Genomic DNA, 17500 nt, shown 5'->3' on the forward strand with positions numbered 1-17500 from the left:
TCACACCGGAAAAACTTTGATTTAGATCGTTGTGGCCTCGAGGAGAGAGTGAGCACCGCGTCTCCGTGCTCAGAGTTGCTGGAGGAAGAGTGCAGCGAGTCGTGGAGTATGCTGGGGATGGATGAGGACACTGTTTCTTCGTTAAGAGCTGCGGACGTCATGGAGGGAGCACGCGTCGTAACCTCTGAGCTGCTATATCCGCTGTGGGTGAGTTCCGCCGTTTGGGCAGCAATAGAGAGGTTGGTTGGAACACTACATGTAGACGTGGACGAAGGAAGAGTTCTACTCCGACCTTCCATGAAAGAAGGCCACTTGGGGGAGTCCTTCAGTGTGTTAGTGGTACTGCGGAGGCCGTGAGGCACCGTGGTGAGCCTCCTGAGGAGCCTGTGTGGCGCCTCATGAGGGTGAGCAGAAGTCCTAGCGATGAGCGTGGACAAAGACTTGGCTAAGTTTGAGTAGAATGGCGCTGAGGGTTTGGCGGCGGACGGCGAAGTGGCAAGGCTGACCTGGGAGGGACTCTTCGACGAGACAGAGCTTTCTCCTTTATGCGGCTGCAGGAACGACGGAGAACAGCCAGATACACCTGGGGAAGACGGCAAGGGGAACGCGGCTGTATTGGGGTGTAGGAAGGGTGTGTGTGGCGTAGACCCGGGAGTGCGGAGGGGCGTGCGACTCCCACTGGCTGGTGTGCTGGGCGTGCTGAGTGCCAGCTGAGCGTATCGAAGGTCCCGCTCGTCTTCACCGGCACTGTGCACCACAGCCGAGCTGTGGTCCGCCCCACACACTGCCTTGCCAGGCCGCGCGTCGGGGCTCACGTTGGTGTAGAAGTGCAGGACGGAAGGCGCGGCGGAGCGGCTCCAGTCTGAAGGTCCCGTCACGCCGCCAGCTATCCTGCACAGACTCTTGCCACCCATGCCCAGCAATGTGGTGGACATCTCGCCTTTCGCACCTCTAGGAGATCTCCTGGTAGTCCTAGGACTGCCGTGAGGAGTCCTGAAGCGCAGGACGCCGTCTTCCGAGATTTCTGGCCAGAGAGGGAGAGGGAGAACGTGTGTAGAACATGAGTATTTTATGCTATCACTAAATGTGAACACTGAGACGAACAACATTATTATGTTACACTGATGCTGATAACAGCTCTTCCGTTGCCGCTACTACCACCACCACCACCACCATCACCACCACCACTACTAACAACAGCAACAACAACAACGCGACAACCACCAGCGTCACTCACCTTCGTCACTCTCAGACGACGACACAAGGGCGATATCGTCCGAGGCATCATCATCGCTGCCCCGCCCCCCACCACTCATGAAGCTGCCCTTGCTGGCCTGCCGGTACCTGCCGCCCCGACAGGCAGCGGCCACACCAGCGAAAGAGAGAGAGAGAGAGAGAGAGAGAGAGAGAGAGAGAGAGAGAGAGAGAGAGAGAGAGAGAGAGAGAGAGAGAGAGAGAGAGAGAGAGAGAAGAAAAAATTACTGGCGAGTTAATTGTGTGTACAGTAAAATCCCTCTTATCCGGCATCAACGGGACCGCCGACATGCCGGATACTTGAATATTGCCGGATACTTGAATAGAAGTGAAATTATGTCCACAATCACCACCCTACACTCACGCATCTTACCATAACAAAGATCAGCTGATAGTAGCACAAACAATACGCCTTAAAAGTTGTACATAACTGTTTATGATAAAAAAAAAAAAGGTCCAGCGGTGAATGAGATAATGGATCAATAGGTTAATCATTTTTGTGTCTTTCCTGCACTACAGAACTATTGATGAGACAGACTGTAGCAAAAAAAAAAAAGTACATCAAAAGTCGTAAGTGGTTATGATGATAAATTTCTCTAGCAGCAAATAGGTTTATGGTCTCACACACACGCTCGCACACCTGTTTCCGCCCCCACCACACGCGACGAGGACTTACTTGGCATAGTCACTGGAGCGGCTGTGATAGAAGGACACTTTTTCGAACCTCTCCTGGAACTCAGACGACGTATGCTGCAAGAAAGAGAGAGAGAGAGAGAGAATTTGTATGTGTGTGGGTGTGTGTGTGCAGAGAGAGAGAGAGAGAGAGAGAGAGAGAGAGAGAGAGAGAGAGAGAGAGAGAGAGAGAGAGAGAGAGAGAACATAAGGGAACACAAAGAAAAGTTTCAGTCTCTATTGTGGTGTTTCGCAAGGTGTTGTACTGTGCAGCTGTTTGATGTGAAGTGAGCGATGCTAACGAAGCTTAATGCGAAGGATGAGGAGGATGGTAATAATGAGGAAGAGGAGGAGGAGAATAAGAAGGAGAGTAAGAAGAAGAAGAAGAAAAGAGAATAAAAAAGGAATAGAAAGAAAAGTAGTTAATGAGAAAGCGGTACTAGAAAATAGAGGAGGAGGAAGAATAGATCGTGGAGGAGGAGGAGGAGGGAGAGGAGGAGGAAGGAAGGAGAGGAGGAGGAGGAGGAGGAGGAGGAGGAGGAGGAGGAGGTGGAGTAAAATAAGATACATTACTGTATATTTATCTAATCAAAAGTGACGTTACAGAGAGAGAGAGAGAGAGAGAGAGAGAGAGAGAGAGAGAGAGAGAGAGAGAGAGAGAGAGAGAGAGAGAGAGAGAGAGAGAGAGAGAGAAAGAGAGAGAGAAACACCCTCCTCTCTCCGTCAGAAGTTACACGTTCTCTTACCCTCAGGAGAAACTTGGTCACCGCAAGGAAGGTGGGGCGCTCTCGAGGGTCGTAACGCCAGCACTGCCGCATGAGTCTCTGGAAGGGCTGCGGGCTGTCCCTCGGCCTGTCAAGGGTTGCGTACTTCTCCACTACCAGCCGGATCACCTCCTCGTTGGTGCAGTTCTGAGTGGTGGAAGATCGTGGAAGGGTTAGATATTGAAGCTCTGTGTGTGTGTGTGTGTGTGTGTGTGTGTGTGTGTGTGTGTGTGTGTGTGTGTGTGTGTGTGTGTGTGTGTGTGTGTGTGTGTGTGTGTGTGTGTGCGCGCGTTTTAGTGTGGAGATAGGATATACCTGGGATATATCTGGGAAAAGAAGTAGAAGAAAACAGCAACAACAACAACAACAACAACAACTACAACAACTACAACAACTACAACAACTACAACAACAACAACAATAGGAGAAGGACAAGCAGCGGGAGAAAGAAGAAGAAGAGGAGAGGAGGAGGAGGAAGAGGAAGAGAAGAAAAAAAAAAGAAAATTAAGAAGATCAACAACAACAACAACAACAACAACAACAACAACAACAACATCAACAACAACAAAGTAAGCCTGAAGGTCGTGTCCCAGAGAGCGATATTGGAGGGAACCCTGCACCACGACAGACCTAATCCAAATAATCTTAGTACGTCTGTCCGTAAAGAAGAAAGAACAACACAACGTCCTTATACGAATTTTACAACGCGGTGGATGACCTGCAAACCCATCCATGCCACGCTGAGAGGAGCAGTTGTGGGGAATGGCTGGAGAATGAAGGCGGGAAGGAATATATTAGAGGAGGAGGACGCAAATTAGTGTGTTTTTAATCCAATAACCGTCGAGCGGATTAAAGATTTTCCTTGCCTCATGCCTGCTGCTTTCTACTTATGAAAGGAAACAAATGGTAATGAGGGTTAATTAACTTAGTCACTGTGATGTTGCAACAACGCACATTCCTAATAGCGTTACGAAAAAAAAAAAAAACTTTACATACATCCACAAGAAAGAGAGGGGATTAAAAGGATGAATTTTTAGACGTGACTGTTAAACAAAGAGAAGTCTTAGAGTGATTTGTGTCTTAGGAAGGATGTGGCAAATAGTGGAAGGGTTAAGCTACGTACGTATCCATTGCCTGCATGTTTCTAAGCAGCCTCGCTCCACAAGACTATTAATTTTCACCCGTATTCTGTCCTGTTCACCTCACTGATGCAAGAGTTAAGCAGTATCGTCACTCGTTCATCCGCTTTACTGGTTAACTCTGGAAGTCTGTCTGTATTTTTTTTTCTCTCCTGTGACGACGTTTTTTTTAAGTTCCACAGCATGAACTAAATTGGCCGACTATTTTTCATTTTATTATTTCTTAACTCTGTGAACGGCAAGTGGCGCGAGTAATTTTTATATTTTTTTCCTCTCATTTGTGTGACCTTGACTAGACTCCATGACACGTAACAGAGAACTGATCCTTACTTCTCCGTTCCTGTCTCCCTCAGTGCTCATAATTCATATTATTATACGTAATATGCTTCAAGAGTCTCACACATCATACATTTATCTAAGATTGTTTTCTTTCTTTTCTTTTCTTCTTTTTTTTTTGTCTTTTCCACGTATCCGTTAATATTTTTTATCTTTTGCGTCTTATACGTCTCTCTCTCTCTCTCTCTCACCTCATCTCGCCTCGCCTTGCCTCGCCTCGCCTCGCCTCGCCTAACCACCACTGCTACCACCAACATTTACCACCAACATTTACCTTGTAGGGCGTGAGTCCCCTCGTCGCCATCTCCCACAGCAGCACTCCGTAGCTCCACATGTCGCTGTGAGTGCTATAAACGCTGCGTTGGAGACTCTCGGGGGCCATCCACTTAACGGGCAGCACTCCCTGGCCCTCTGCAGCACCGTCAAAAGCACCACCAGGGAGGCAGATGAAGGAATAAATAGACTCAGGAGTTGATTATTGAATTAAATTAGAGAGAGAGAGAGAGAGAGAGAGAGAGAGAGAGAGAGAGAGAGAGAGAGAGAGAGAGAGAGAGAGAGAGAGAGAGAGAGAGAGATTTTAGTGCAAGTGCTGGTGTGAGATTGTAATGTATAGCTGAAGAGTTTATTGCTGATGAATTGACCTGTGTCTTGTTGTTCCGCTGGTGAAGGAAAGGCGTGTGTTAAGGATGTTTGGTCATGTTTTGCTTCCTCGTTCTCGTCCTCGTCCTTCTTGTTGTCGTCATCTTCCTTCTCGTCCTCTTCCTCTTCCTCCTCCTCCTCCTCCTCCTTCTAATTACCCTCATCAAAAACATTCTTTCCTCCTCTTTTTTTTTTTTCTTTTTTTACGTGTTTTTCTAGGCACTCGTAAAATTTATCAATCTAATTTAAACTATTTTCATGTCGGTACCACACACACACACACACACACACACACACACACACACACACACACACACACACACACACACACACACACCTTTCCTATAGTAGTCTGATTTGAGGCTTCGAGACAACCCGAAGTCGCCGATCTTAAGCACAAGGTTGTGGTCCAGCAAACAGTTTCTGGCGGCGAGGTCCCGGTGCACCAGCCTCCCCTCTGCTAGGTACGCCATCCCGTCAGCCGCCTGCACTGCCATCTCCACTAGCTTCTGCAGGAGTGGCGATAGGGGGAAGGGAGTAGTAGAATTGTTAAAGGGTTGGACGTGGTGGGGCGGGAAGAGATAAGAGTTTGAATGGCAGGTTGTTGGTGATGTGAAATATGACGATGGTGTCAAGAGAAGGGAAAGGTGAAGGTGAAGGGAAAGGTCACACACACACACACACACACACACACACACACACACACACACACACACACACACACACACACACACACACACACACACACACACACACACACACATACAACACGGCGTTAAGAGCGTAAGTATTTATCTTTTGTTAAGGTTGGTCTACGTGATTAGAAAAGGAAAAAAGTAATTACGTGTTCATTCTTCTCCTCCTTTTACTCCTCCTCCTCCTCCTCCTCCTCCTCCTCCTCTTCTTTTTCTTCTCGTTTTTCTTCTAGTTTTCCTTCTTTTACTACTACTACTACTACTACTACTACTACTACTACTACTACTACTACTACTACTACTACTACTACTACTAAATCCGCCTCACCACCACCACCACCATCACCACCACCACCACCACCACCAAACCCACCCGCATTCTTTACCTCCTCCGAGACGTGGTGGCGAGGGTTGCGCTGAAGGAAGCTCTTGAGGTCACCTTGTTCCATGAGCTCCATCACCACGTAGACCGGTGAATAGTCGCCCACCACCCCCAGCAGACGCACCACGTGATGGCATGAGATGTTCCTGCGGCGGGAGGGTGTGGGTTTGGTGAAGAGAGTGAGAGACAAGACTGATTGACTGAGTAGGGCTGGTTTGTGATGAAGGAGGAAAGAACAAGAACAGGAAGGGAAGTGTAAGAGGAAAGGCCGATTGATTGAGAACTTGTGGTGATGAAGGAGGAAAGAACAAGAACAGGGAAGGAAATGAGATAGAGGAAGAGAGGGAAAAGACTAATTGAGAGGGTTTTATGATGGAAATGGAAGAAAGAACACGAGTAGGAAGGAAAATGAGACAAAGTAGAAAGGGAAAACAATGATTGACTGGAGATAGAGGAGGAGAGAACAAGAACAATAAGGACAGAGAGAAAGAGAAAGGCAAAGGTTTAATTGAGATTGAGGTCTTATGATGCAGATGAAGAAGAGAACATGAGAAGGAAGGAGAAACAAGAAGAGAGGGAAGAAAGTGATGGATATGCAGAAGAGAATAAGGAAAGTGAGACAGAGATAGAGAGAAAAGACTGATTAAGAAAGTGAGGGAGATAAAGGAGTAGAGAACAAGAAAAGGAAGAAGAGATAGGAAGAGAGGGAAAAAGTGGTGAAGATGAAGAAGAGAACAAGGAAACTGAGACGGGAGCAATAGAAAGAGTAAGAAAAAAAAAAAAATAGGTAAGAGCTGTTTGACAAGGAGAGTGGTGAATGAGTGGAATAGGCTTAGCAGTCGTGTGGTCAGCGCAAACACGGTAGGTAGTTTCAAGAGAAGGTTAGAGGATGGATAGGGAAGACAGGTGGGAAGAGGAAGGTTAGCCAGGGGGAGAAGGATAAAACACATTCATGATTAGTACAAGATCTACCCAATTTATTCCAACCGGACTTTTTGCAGACTTTTTCATTCTTTTTTTTTCTTCTTATGGGGAGAGCAGGATGTTTAGGTGGCTAGATGGAAGGTGTGGAGACAGAAGGATGAGGAGGTGAGTATGGGGGGTATTGTGTGTGTGTGTGTGTGTGTGTGTGTGTGTGTGTGTGGATAAGTGTGTTTTTCGAAGAAGAGGAAAAGTGATATGAGAAATACCCCAGAGCTATGAAAACAAAGGAGGTTGAAAAATAAGAAGGAGAATGATGAAAATACGTGGAATAGAAAAAGAGGGAGAGAGAGAGAGAGAGAGATAGAGAGAGTGTGTGGGAAAAAGAGCAGTAATGAACGAAAGAATGTGGATAAAAAGTAAAGAGAGGAAAAGATAAACATACAAGGAACAGGAAAAAAAGAGGGGGAATGAGGGAAACTGTGGAGAAAAGAAAGGAAACAGGAAGAAAACATAAACAAACGAGGAACAAAAAAAAAAAAGAGAGAGACATTAAGGAAAGATTATGGAGAAAAGTAAAAAAAAAAAAAAAGACAAAAGATAAAAAAAAGAGACGATGATTATGATGACGGGGAAAGAGACAAGAAATAAAAAAAAAGAAAACAAAAACACGAAAGAGGAGGCGAAAAGAAACGAGAAGAAACCAAACAGTGAAAGAAAGGAAAAAAAAGGAGGTGGAAAAAGAGGAAAGAAAACGAAGAGGAGAAAAACGAGGAGGAACCGACATAAAGAAAAGAGGGAGATAAAGAGGAGGAGAAGGAAGAGGAAGAGGAGAAGGAAAAAGACAGAAAGCATAATGTGAGGAGTAAGGAGCAGTTAACTGAGAAACTGTTAGTGTCTGGAAACTGTGATGAAATGAAGAGGCGAAGATTTAAGTGCAAGAATAATGACGAGAACATTAAGGGAGGAAGGAGGAGGAGGAGGAGGAGGAGGAGGAGGGGTGGAGGAGGAGGAGAAGAAAAAGAAGAAGGAGAAGAAGAGGAAGAAGAAGAAGAAGGAGAAGAAGAAGAAAAAGAAGAAGAAGAAAACAGAAGAAAAACAACAACATCAACAACAACATCAACATCAACAACAACAACAACAACAACAACAACAACAACAACAACAACAACAACAACAACAACAACAACAACAACAACAACGATCAGGAAAGAAGAAGAAAAGGAGAAAGGGGAATAAAATAAGGAGAAAGAAGAGGAGGATAGTGCCACGAGAAACAAATACGGAGGAAGGCAATGAAGAAGAAAGATAAAAAGAGAAAAAAAGGAAGAAGAAAGACATAATGTAATAGGGGCACTCAGAATGAAAGAGAAAAAAAAAAAAAAGAGAAAAATCAAATGAGGAACTAAAGAAGAAGGACGGAAAGTAAGAGGCGCAGGACGTGGAGAAATAACACACACACTTACACACACACACACGGATACAAATTTCCTCCACGACTTCATACAACAGCAGGTGGTCGTACAAACTAAGTAAAGACTGTGTGTGCACCAGATTTCCAAGCTTATTATGCTGCAAATGTCCCTTCAAAAGACTCGTGTTGTTTGGGCTTTGAGCAGCGACCGAGACGGAAAAGGATCCAGCAAGACGTGTGTGTGTGTGTGTGTGTGTGTGTGTGTGTGTGTGTGTGTGTGTGTGTGTGTGTGTGTGTGTGTGTGTGTGTGTGTGTGTGTGTGTGACAGCTGGTGAGGAAAATCTTTTGAAGTGATACGTATAAACAGGAATTGTTCTGAGTGACAAAAGGTTTTCCAAGAGAGAGAGAGAGAGAGAGAGAGAGAGAGAGAGAGAGAGAGAGAGAGAGAGAGAGAGAGAGAGAGAGAGAGAGAGAGAGAGAGAGGGGGGGGGATGAGGACGATTGTTTGTTGCATAATGCATTGTGTTGTTTCTCGCCTGTCTTACTCGATATGAATCTGTTTGTTAGCTTGCATGATTGTCCTGTTTACCTGTGTGTGTGTGTGTGTGTGTGTGTGTGTGTGTGGTAAGATGAGTTGTTAACGAAACACAAAAGCGAGTCAACATTTTAAATCAACACAATTAATATCCTGATTGATGTGTGTGTGTGTGTTTGTGTGTGTGTGTGTGTGTGTGTGTGTCATGCGCCACTAATCAATTTGCACATTAATCTTTTTATTATCAGACTTTCTCAAGCTTTATTTTTTTCTCTCACACTTTTATATCTTTGTCTTAATCATTCATTCATTTATTTTCGTCAGTTTTTTTTTTTTATCCTCTCATCAATTTTTTATATATATTTTTTTATTCGCTTATTCATTTACTCATTAAGCCAAGCAGTCCGGCTGTCATCCTTTCCCTCACTCAGTATCTGCTCATCCAATTCAGTCAGTCATTCAGTCACTCGTTCATCCCACCAGCTGTAATTCCTCTCACCAATCCTCACGCTCCAAAACTATAGAGTATCCAACTTCATATATAAACAATCAACAAAATTAGCACCATTCAATCGAACAAAGAAAGCACACACACACACACACACACACATAAATAAAAACTCTATAAACTCACATAAACAGAGACAGGATAACACCAATTTACGAGTACATAGATACCTCAGCGCCTAGCAAACTCCAACCACGTCAATACAAACACATCATCTTAAACACACAAAGTCAAAACGCACTGCATGACAGCCGCCTCCTTAAGGAACTGCAGTATATCGTCCTTGCTGGCCCTCTCCGTGTGGGTCTTCACCGCCACTCGCGTCTTGCCCCCGTGAGTCAGTTCTCCCTCAAACACCATCCCGAAGAACCCCTTGCCCAGCGGACGGTCCTGCAGCACCTTCAGGTCGTCTCGCCAGAAGATAAACTCCTGCCGGAACATCTCGGCAGGAGCAAATCCCCCTGGTAGAGAGAGAGAGAGAGAGAGAGAGAGAGAGAGAGAGAGAGAGAGAGAGAGAGAGAGAGAGAGAGAGAGAGAGAGAGAGAGAGAGAGAGAGAGAGAGAGAGAGATAGGAAGGGTGGAAGGGGAAAGAGGAGAGGAAATAGGCAAGAGGAAAGGGAGGAGAAATATATGGACAAAGGAAAAAGGGAGGAGGAAGCCAGAGGAAGAAAAGGACGTTGACAAAAGAAAGTGAGAAGGAAATAGACAGGAGAAAGTGGTGATGAGATAGAAAAGAGAAAAGGGAAGGGAAGAAGGGAGGAAGGAAGGGAGGGGGAGAGAAGGATGACAAGGAGACAGACAGAAGAAAAGGGAAGAGGGTGATAGACAAAAGGAAAAGGAAAGAGAAGGAAGTAGAAAAGAGAGAAAAAAGTGAGGAGATATAGAGAAAATGATGAGAAAGAGAAAGACAAAAGAAACACGCGATTTTATTGTTGTTGTTGTTGATGTTGATAATGATGATGATGGGATGCAAAATATATTGAAGAGAAAAAAAAATAACAAAAATAGAATGAGAATACTTGCAAGGGAGATGAAGTAGAAGAAAATAAACGAAAAGTAAAATATAAATAAATAATAGGGAAAGAGGTCAAAACAAAGTGTACGTAGATAAAGGCGCAGGAGAAGGGAAGTAAAGAAGGATGAGAAAGGGAAATGAAGGATATGTAATAATGAGGAAGTTGAGGAGACGGAAGAGACAAGGTGTTTTGAAAATATGTGAGTTGCAAATTGTAATAGAAATGATGAGAAACTTAAAAAAATGGGGATATGTAGAGAGAGAGAGAGAGAGAGAGAGAGAGAGAGAGAGAGAGAGAGAGAGAGAGAGAGAGAGAGAGAGAGAGAGAGAGAGAGAGAGAGAGAGAGAGAAGGAAGTAGAAGAGAAAATAAAAGATTGCAGAACCTTAAGATTTTAAACAACACTTCTTCAACTGCGCAAAATCATTTCATGAACGACCGTAACTCTGACAAATAAAAGGGAACCTAACTCACTCTATATCCAGTTCAATCTAACCCAAACCCCAACGCAACCCAACCCAATCTTAACCTAACCTAACCTTAACCTAACGTAACCCAATCAACCCAAACCCAACCAATCGTAACCCAATCCTAGCTTAGCCTAACCCAACGCAAACCAACCCAACCCTAACCGAACCTAAGCTTCTCACCTCGATAGCAGGGGTTCTCGTCCACCTCCTCCATGATGTCAGGGATAGTGTAACGAGTGTGGTATCTCCTCCAGCCCCAGCACCCGAGGCCCGCAGCGACCATGCCCACCACACCCAGTACGGCAGAGAGTACCAAGCGAAGGGCAGGAGGGCTTGGCTTGGGGGCGTGACCCTAGTATAAGAAAGAGGAGAAATATAGGAAGGTTAGAGAGCTATGAAGAGAGATAAATGAAGACTGGGAAAGCTTATACTAAAGAAAAAGAGAGGAATGTTTGGCTTCAGCGCTATTACAAAAAAGAGAAGGAAAGTATAGGAAGGTTAAAGAGCCATGCAGAGCGATAAGTGAAGACGAGGAGGCTATAAATTAATGGATGAGGGAATAAGACTGTAAATTATTGGAAAAATTGGTTGAAAATGGGAATAAGAGTATAGATTGATGAACGAAGATGGAATAAGAGTATAAATTGATGAGAGAAGATTAAGAGTACAGATTAATGGAAAGATTAATAGACGAAGAGGAAGTAAAAGTATGAACTGATGAACGAAGAGGGAATAAGAGTATGAATTAATGGAGGAAGAGGGAATAAGAGCATAAATTTATGAACGAAAAGGGAACACTAAGATAAAAATTATGGAAGATGGAATAAGAGAACTGTAACGCAGAAAAACCTTGAAGGATAGAAAAATCATGACAGATTGTGAAAAAAATAAGGGGAAGAAAAGAGGGATATTGGGAGATATACGAAAGACGAGGGGAAGAGTAAGGAATAATAAAAAAAAGAGGGAAGGAAGGTGGAGAAGAATAGGTAGATGAGGATAACGGTAACCTAGAATAAATCTGGAGAGGTAAAGAACGATAGAAGACGAGGAAAAGGAAAGATTAGAGATACGAAGTGATGGTAAACTAGAAATCTGGAAGGATGAAAATAGAATGACAGAAGGGGGAAAAAATATAGATTGGAGAGATAGATTATATAGAAGAGCAGAAATAGATTGACGGAAGACGAGGAGAGAAAGGGAAGAGCAATGATATACAGACTCGAAGGACAGTAATTTAGATATTAGGGAAGGGATAGAATGAGGGAAGAAGAGAGAACATGGTGAATAAGAGGGAGACAAGGAGAACGGTGGGCGAGTGATGAGAATGGAAGAAAGAATAGCGAGATACAGATGATACTTAGAGTAACTGAGAGAGAGAGAGAGAGAGAGAGAGAGAGAGAGAGAGAGAGAGAGAGAGAGAGAGAGAGAGAGAGAGAGAGAGAGAGAGAGAGAGAGAGAGAGAGAGAGAGAGAGAGTATCACTGTGAAAGATGATACAAAAAAACAAAAACAAAAAAACCAGGATGTAATAAATAGACTGCAATACAAAAAGGATTCAATAAAGGAATAGAGTTACGCAGTAAAATAAAGTAATTGTTTCATAACTTTTCAGCAAAACGACAATCAAACTATTGTGGACCCTTGACGGGGGAGAGAGAGAGAGAGAGAGAGAGAGAGAGAGAGAGAGAGAGAGAGAGAGAGAGAGAGAGAGAGAGAGAGAGAGAGAGAGAGAGAGAGAACACCGTCTCTTTCATTTTATTTTCCATACTAAGGACAGAAAAAAGAGCGTTGGGAGACTCACTTAATTGCTACTACTACTACTACTATTACTACTACTACTACTACTACTACTACTACTACTACTACTACTACTACTACTACTACTACTACCCCAAAAGAACTGAAGAAAATTTAAATTTTCCAAAAGCTGACCAATTTAACTCCAAAGGTGTCCTGATGTGTCTCTCCTGTAGCAGTTCGAGACGTAGATAGGAAACACAGAATACAAGAGTTTATTAGTGCAAGGTTAAAGAGAGTAAAGATACTGGCTTACTCTTGGACAAGTGAGGCGAACAGAAGAAAGGTGAAAATGAGCAGGAAGTCATGTGCAGTGAGGCCACGGGAGAGGTGAAGGATGCATTCAGTCAGGAAGGTCAGGAGAGAAGTAACTATGGCAACAACGGTAGAGGATAGCGAGAGATGCAACATTGCGCCAGTGAGTGAAAGAATTAACACATTTACTTAAAGGAAGGGAGTTGATGACGTAGAAGACTTTTGACCTTAAACTGCGAAAAAAAAAATAGTGTTGCGCAGCTATGCCTTGGCAGGAGAAAGTGAGGATACCGATTAAGTCTTGCATTAGTTAAATGAACGGAATGAAATTAAGAAATGAGCAAGATTTAGCCAACTACGAGAGAGAAGAAAGAGAACAGCATGCAGTTAGCAAATTCATAAGAGCAGTAATCATGGAAATAACACCAAAAGATAACGAGAGCCATGGGAGAGAAGAGAGAGAGAGAGAGGCAGGCACACAGTTACCGATCATAATAGAACAATAACCACTGAAATAATAAGAAAAGATCCACAGAGATTCAAATTACCGGGATGATGAAGAACACGGGCTCACTGTAAGGGCCAAACTTAGCCTTGGACCTGACCCTGATGGAGACACTGTAGTTCCCGGGGCTCAAGTCATCCAGCTCCAGCCGCCCGTCCTGCGCCTCGAACTGCCTGTGGGTGATGCACCGCTCCTCCCGTAGGGGCTGACGGAGGGACGCAGGAAAGGAAGGGTGAGGTGAGGGAAGACAAACCAGTGTAGAGTGTAGGTTTTTGAGAGAGAGAGAGAGAGAGAGAGAGAGAGAGAGAGAGAGAGAGAGAGAGAGAGAGAGAGAGAGAGAGAGAGAGAGAGAGAGAGGGTAAAGATATGAGGGTAGGTACAGTAAGTTGAGGAGCAAAATGTGCGAGTCATTTGATAGACCTCACTTGAGTCTGGTAATCCTGTGCTTAATGAATGGTGCGCCTTTACCCTTTGTATGACGCGACCTGCTAATCCCTGCCAGCGTGTCGAAATATTCCCCAGCTCATAATTCTCTCTCTCTCTCTCTCTCTCTCTCTCTCTCTCTCTCTCTCTCTCTCTCTCTCTCTCTCTCTCTCTCTCAAGCAGAATTGTGTAGAAGGCGCAACAACAACACCAGAACTCAATTAACTGAAACATGAAATCTGTATATAAGTTTACCAAGTTCACAAAATCGTAAAAATAAGACTCTCTCTCTCTCTCTCTCTCTCTCTCTCTCTCTCTCTCTCTCTCTCTCTCTCTCTCTCTCTCTCTCTCTCTCTCTCTCTCTCTCTCTCTCACCCCTTGCAGCCTGATGACGTAAGCCAACACCCCTCCGTTGGGACTCCTCGGCGCCTCCCAGGAGAGAGAGACGGAGCCCAGGGTGCCGTTGAGTAGCATCACCTTGAGGGACCCCGCTCGCACCTGGTCCCCCTCGACTGTGGTGGGCGGGACAGGGAGGCAGTGAGGGAGAGAGAGAATATTAACTTTTCCTGCTGTGGTCGCCTTTTTGTTAACACTGACATCATTGAAATTAATAAAAGGACGTAAAGAGAAAGGGGTTTATTTCGTCTTTACTAAGATATAGAAGTACGTATTTAATGCTTTGACTGCTGTCCCCTTAAATTTAACTACTACTATTCTAGTGCAAGTATAACATGGAAAAAAACAACACTATAGACAGTAAAGGGACATTACCTATTAGTTTCAGTCTTTATTGTACTCGTACATGTGCTCAGTGAAATGACTTCTAATTGCTCATAAAACAGTAATAAGTGTCCCATTGTCATTAGCAGTCATAGGGTTAAGAGACTGCAACACGATAAGCAAGTCTTTCAAAAGTTGTAGATGATTATGGGAGAGATTGATGAGCAGTGAAGGGGTTAAAAATATAAGGAAGGGTGTAAGAAGACATTAGACACGCGTGGTAGTTCATGTATATAGTGTGACTGCGTATGTGGCTGCAGAGGAATTGGAGGGATGGAGGGAGGGAGGGAGGAATGGATGGATGGTTGAAGGGAAGGAAAAGAGAGTGAGGGGAGTGGGAGAGGTAAAGAGGAAAGAAGTGAGGCGGGAAATACGCCGAAGGAAAGAACGGAAATGAGTTGGAAGCGTTGAGAGAGAGAGAGAGAGAGAGAGAGAGAGAGAGAGAGAGAGAGAGAGAGAGAGAGAGAGAGAGAGAGAGAGAATCATGACTGTGTATACATCAGTGTGAAAAGAAAAATATTCACACACACACACACACACACACACACACACACACACACACACACACACACACACACACACACACATTTTAGCACCAGCCAGATGCGACATACAGACAAGCCAAATCATATCAAGGAAAAGAAAAGGAAAAAGAAGATGCACAAAAGACACGGGACGAATTATGTTAAGGAAAACATGAGATGAACTTCCAAGCCAACTATCTTTCGTCGGACGAGATGAAAAATTTACCAGAAATTCCTTCCCTAAAACGCCTAAATATCATCATCAGAACAAACCCAAATATCCCTAAAAAGAAAACAGTAATAGAATCTCCTAAACTCCCATTGAACCACTACAGAAACTACAACCTAACCCTTTCATACCGCTTGGCTTGGTGTAGGCTGCAGTCTGGGCTGGATGGAGGGAACACAGCTTCATCCACGTGTCTGGCAGGAGTGGCTTGGGTGCCTGACACGCCACGATACTGACGGAGTAGAGGGAGAAGTGCAGCAGGCGGTGGATGGTGAGGTGAAGGTTACGGGTCTGGCGTATCTGAAGGCGGAGGACTGAACCTGCAGGAGAGGAGAGGAAGAGAAGGGTGTGAGGGAAGAGAGGAAGGGGAGTCAAGAGGGTGGAAAGGAGAGGAAGGAATTAAGTAAAGTGTTTCAAAGAGAGGAATGCAAGAAGAGAAGTTAAGAAGGAGGGTGTGAAGGAATAAGGGAGGGGAGTTAAGAGGGCGGAAAAGAAGGGAATGGACGAAAGAAAGTTTTAAGAAGAGGAATTTTAGGAAGGGAAGATAAGAAGGAGGGTGTGAAGGAATAAGGAAAGGGATTTAAGAGAACGGCAAGGAAGGGAGAGATTGAAGAAAGTGTTTTAAGGAGAGGTATGTAGGAAGGGAAGATAGGAAGGAAGGTTTGAAGGAGAGGAATAAATGAAAGTAAGGAGGTAAGAAAGGTGTTTTAAGGAGGATGAAGGGGAATAAAGAAAGAAGGAAGGACGGAGAGTGGGAGGGAGTATGTGAAAATGGGAAAGGAAGAGAGGAGGGCAAGGATAGGTGTGAAGGAGGTGAGGGAAGGAACGATGGAAAGAATCACATTAAGGAGGGGAGAGAAATTTGGAAGAAATGTAAAAAAAAAAAAAGAGAAAAGAACAGTATGTGAGAGTAAATGAAAGAACGAAGTAAGGAAAGGTGGAGGATGTCATTCAAGGAAATAATGGATAGAGAGAGAGAATTCTGATGAAAAGGAGAGGAGGAGGCGGGAGAGGAAAATGTTACGAGTAAAACAAGAGAAAGAAGAATGAATGGAGAACAGGGAAAATGCGAGGAAAATGACGACTATGAGAGAAAGACAAAAGGGACGTGGCTGAAAAAGAAAGAGAAAAAAACACACACAAAAAAAAATTCCTATTCATGTCAAGTCCGCAGAAAAAGAAAATATATATATAAAAAAAAAAAAAAGAAAAAAACTGGAACAAACTTTAACTCCGACCGTCAGCGGAATATTAAACTCTACAGAAAACTCCCAGGGCGTCCATGGAGAGGGGACACAAAAATATTCCTAAACCACTTTGTAGCTTGAAGGGAAAACGCGTATTTGGAGAGAAGGATTTGGGAAGGCAAGATAAACTATTAAAAGTGGGGGGAACTTAGCTCATTGATGGGGGCAGGACGAGAGTTTTAGATGGAAAGGGAATAATTTGAAGGGTCCTGGCGTAATGGGGGTATTTTTAGGGAAGCAGAAGGGGACGAGAACTCCTGGAGGGGCGTTAGCTTCAAGGGAGCCTGTTGCACGTGGGTTTCTTTTAAGATTGTGGAGGGGGACGAAAGTTTTAGCAGGGGTGGCGGTATATTGAAGGGGCCTGGCGTAATGGGGTTATTTTTTGGGGATTATGGAGGGGAAGAGAGTTTGAGGTGGGGGAATAATATCTTAAAAGGACCTGGAGCACTAATGGAGTCTTTGGGGACGTGTGAGGTTTGAGAGACAGCATAAGGGTGTAAGAATATAAGGGAAGCTGCAGGAACCCATCAGACTTATATATGGAGCTCCCTATATAGAACATACTTACTGTGCCTATGTTCACTTGCCATTCCTAACTTTAAATTTTCTCACTTTCTCGTAAAACATCTTGAGGACTTGACACTAACAACCTGACTCGCAAAGGGCAGAGCACAGAAATTATGTACGCGTAACTATCAATATGTGCTGTCATGATGAGGTTAAACTCGTTAATTGAATAAATGTCACAGTGGGCACTTAGTCGCCTTGGTTATTCATACTCACTAGGTCCAAGACTCATGCCGGACAAAGGCCTTCCCTAATATTCCCTGTTCGTCTCTGCTGATTGAAAATGTTCTTGAATGTATTTGACTTTAGATCAGAAAGTTTAGCAGCCTCGTTAGGACCAGTTAGTTTTTGCTGTTTTTCCTTCGTTTCCTTTACCTTCTTTTTTATTCCTGCCTGGTATATATATAAAGAGGAACAGATGGCACGTACAA

The 17500-nt window shown here is 44.1% G+C and overlaps 1 protein-coding gene across 1 annotated transcript in view; it reads right to left on the reverse strand.

Moving 5' to 3' along the window:
- The window catches only part of LOC135107619 (insulin receptor-like), a 62109-nt gene that overhangs the window by 1542 nt on the left and 43067 nt on the right, over positions 1-17500 (reverse strand). Inside the window, 12 exon segments of the mRNA XM_064017673.1 lie at positions 1-1024; positions 1238-1344; positions 1931-2004; positions 2673-2837; positions 4440-4576; positions 5142-5313; positions 5886-6027; positions 9501-9720; positions 10924-11095; positions 13343-13504; positions 14098-14234; positions 15387-15575. The exon segment at positions 1-1024 is cut by the window's left edge and continues 1542 nt beyond it. Coding sequence (XP_063873743.1) covers positions 1-1024; positions 1238-1344; positions 1931-2004; positions 2673-2837; positions 4440-4576; positions 5142-5313; positions 5886-6027; positions 9501-9720; positions 10924-11095; positions 13343-13504; positions 14098-14234; positions 15387-15575 — 2701 coding nt within the window.

The sequence above is a fragment of the Scylla paramamosain genome, chromosome 15 (assembly GCF_035594125.1).
Source record: "Scylla paramamosain isolate STU-SP2022 chromosome 15, ASM3559412v1, whole genome shotgun sequence".
Taxonomy (NCBI): Eukaryota; Metazoa; Arthropoda; class Malacostraca; order Decapoda; family Portunidae; genus Scylla; species Scylla paramamosain.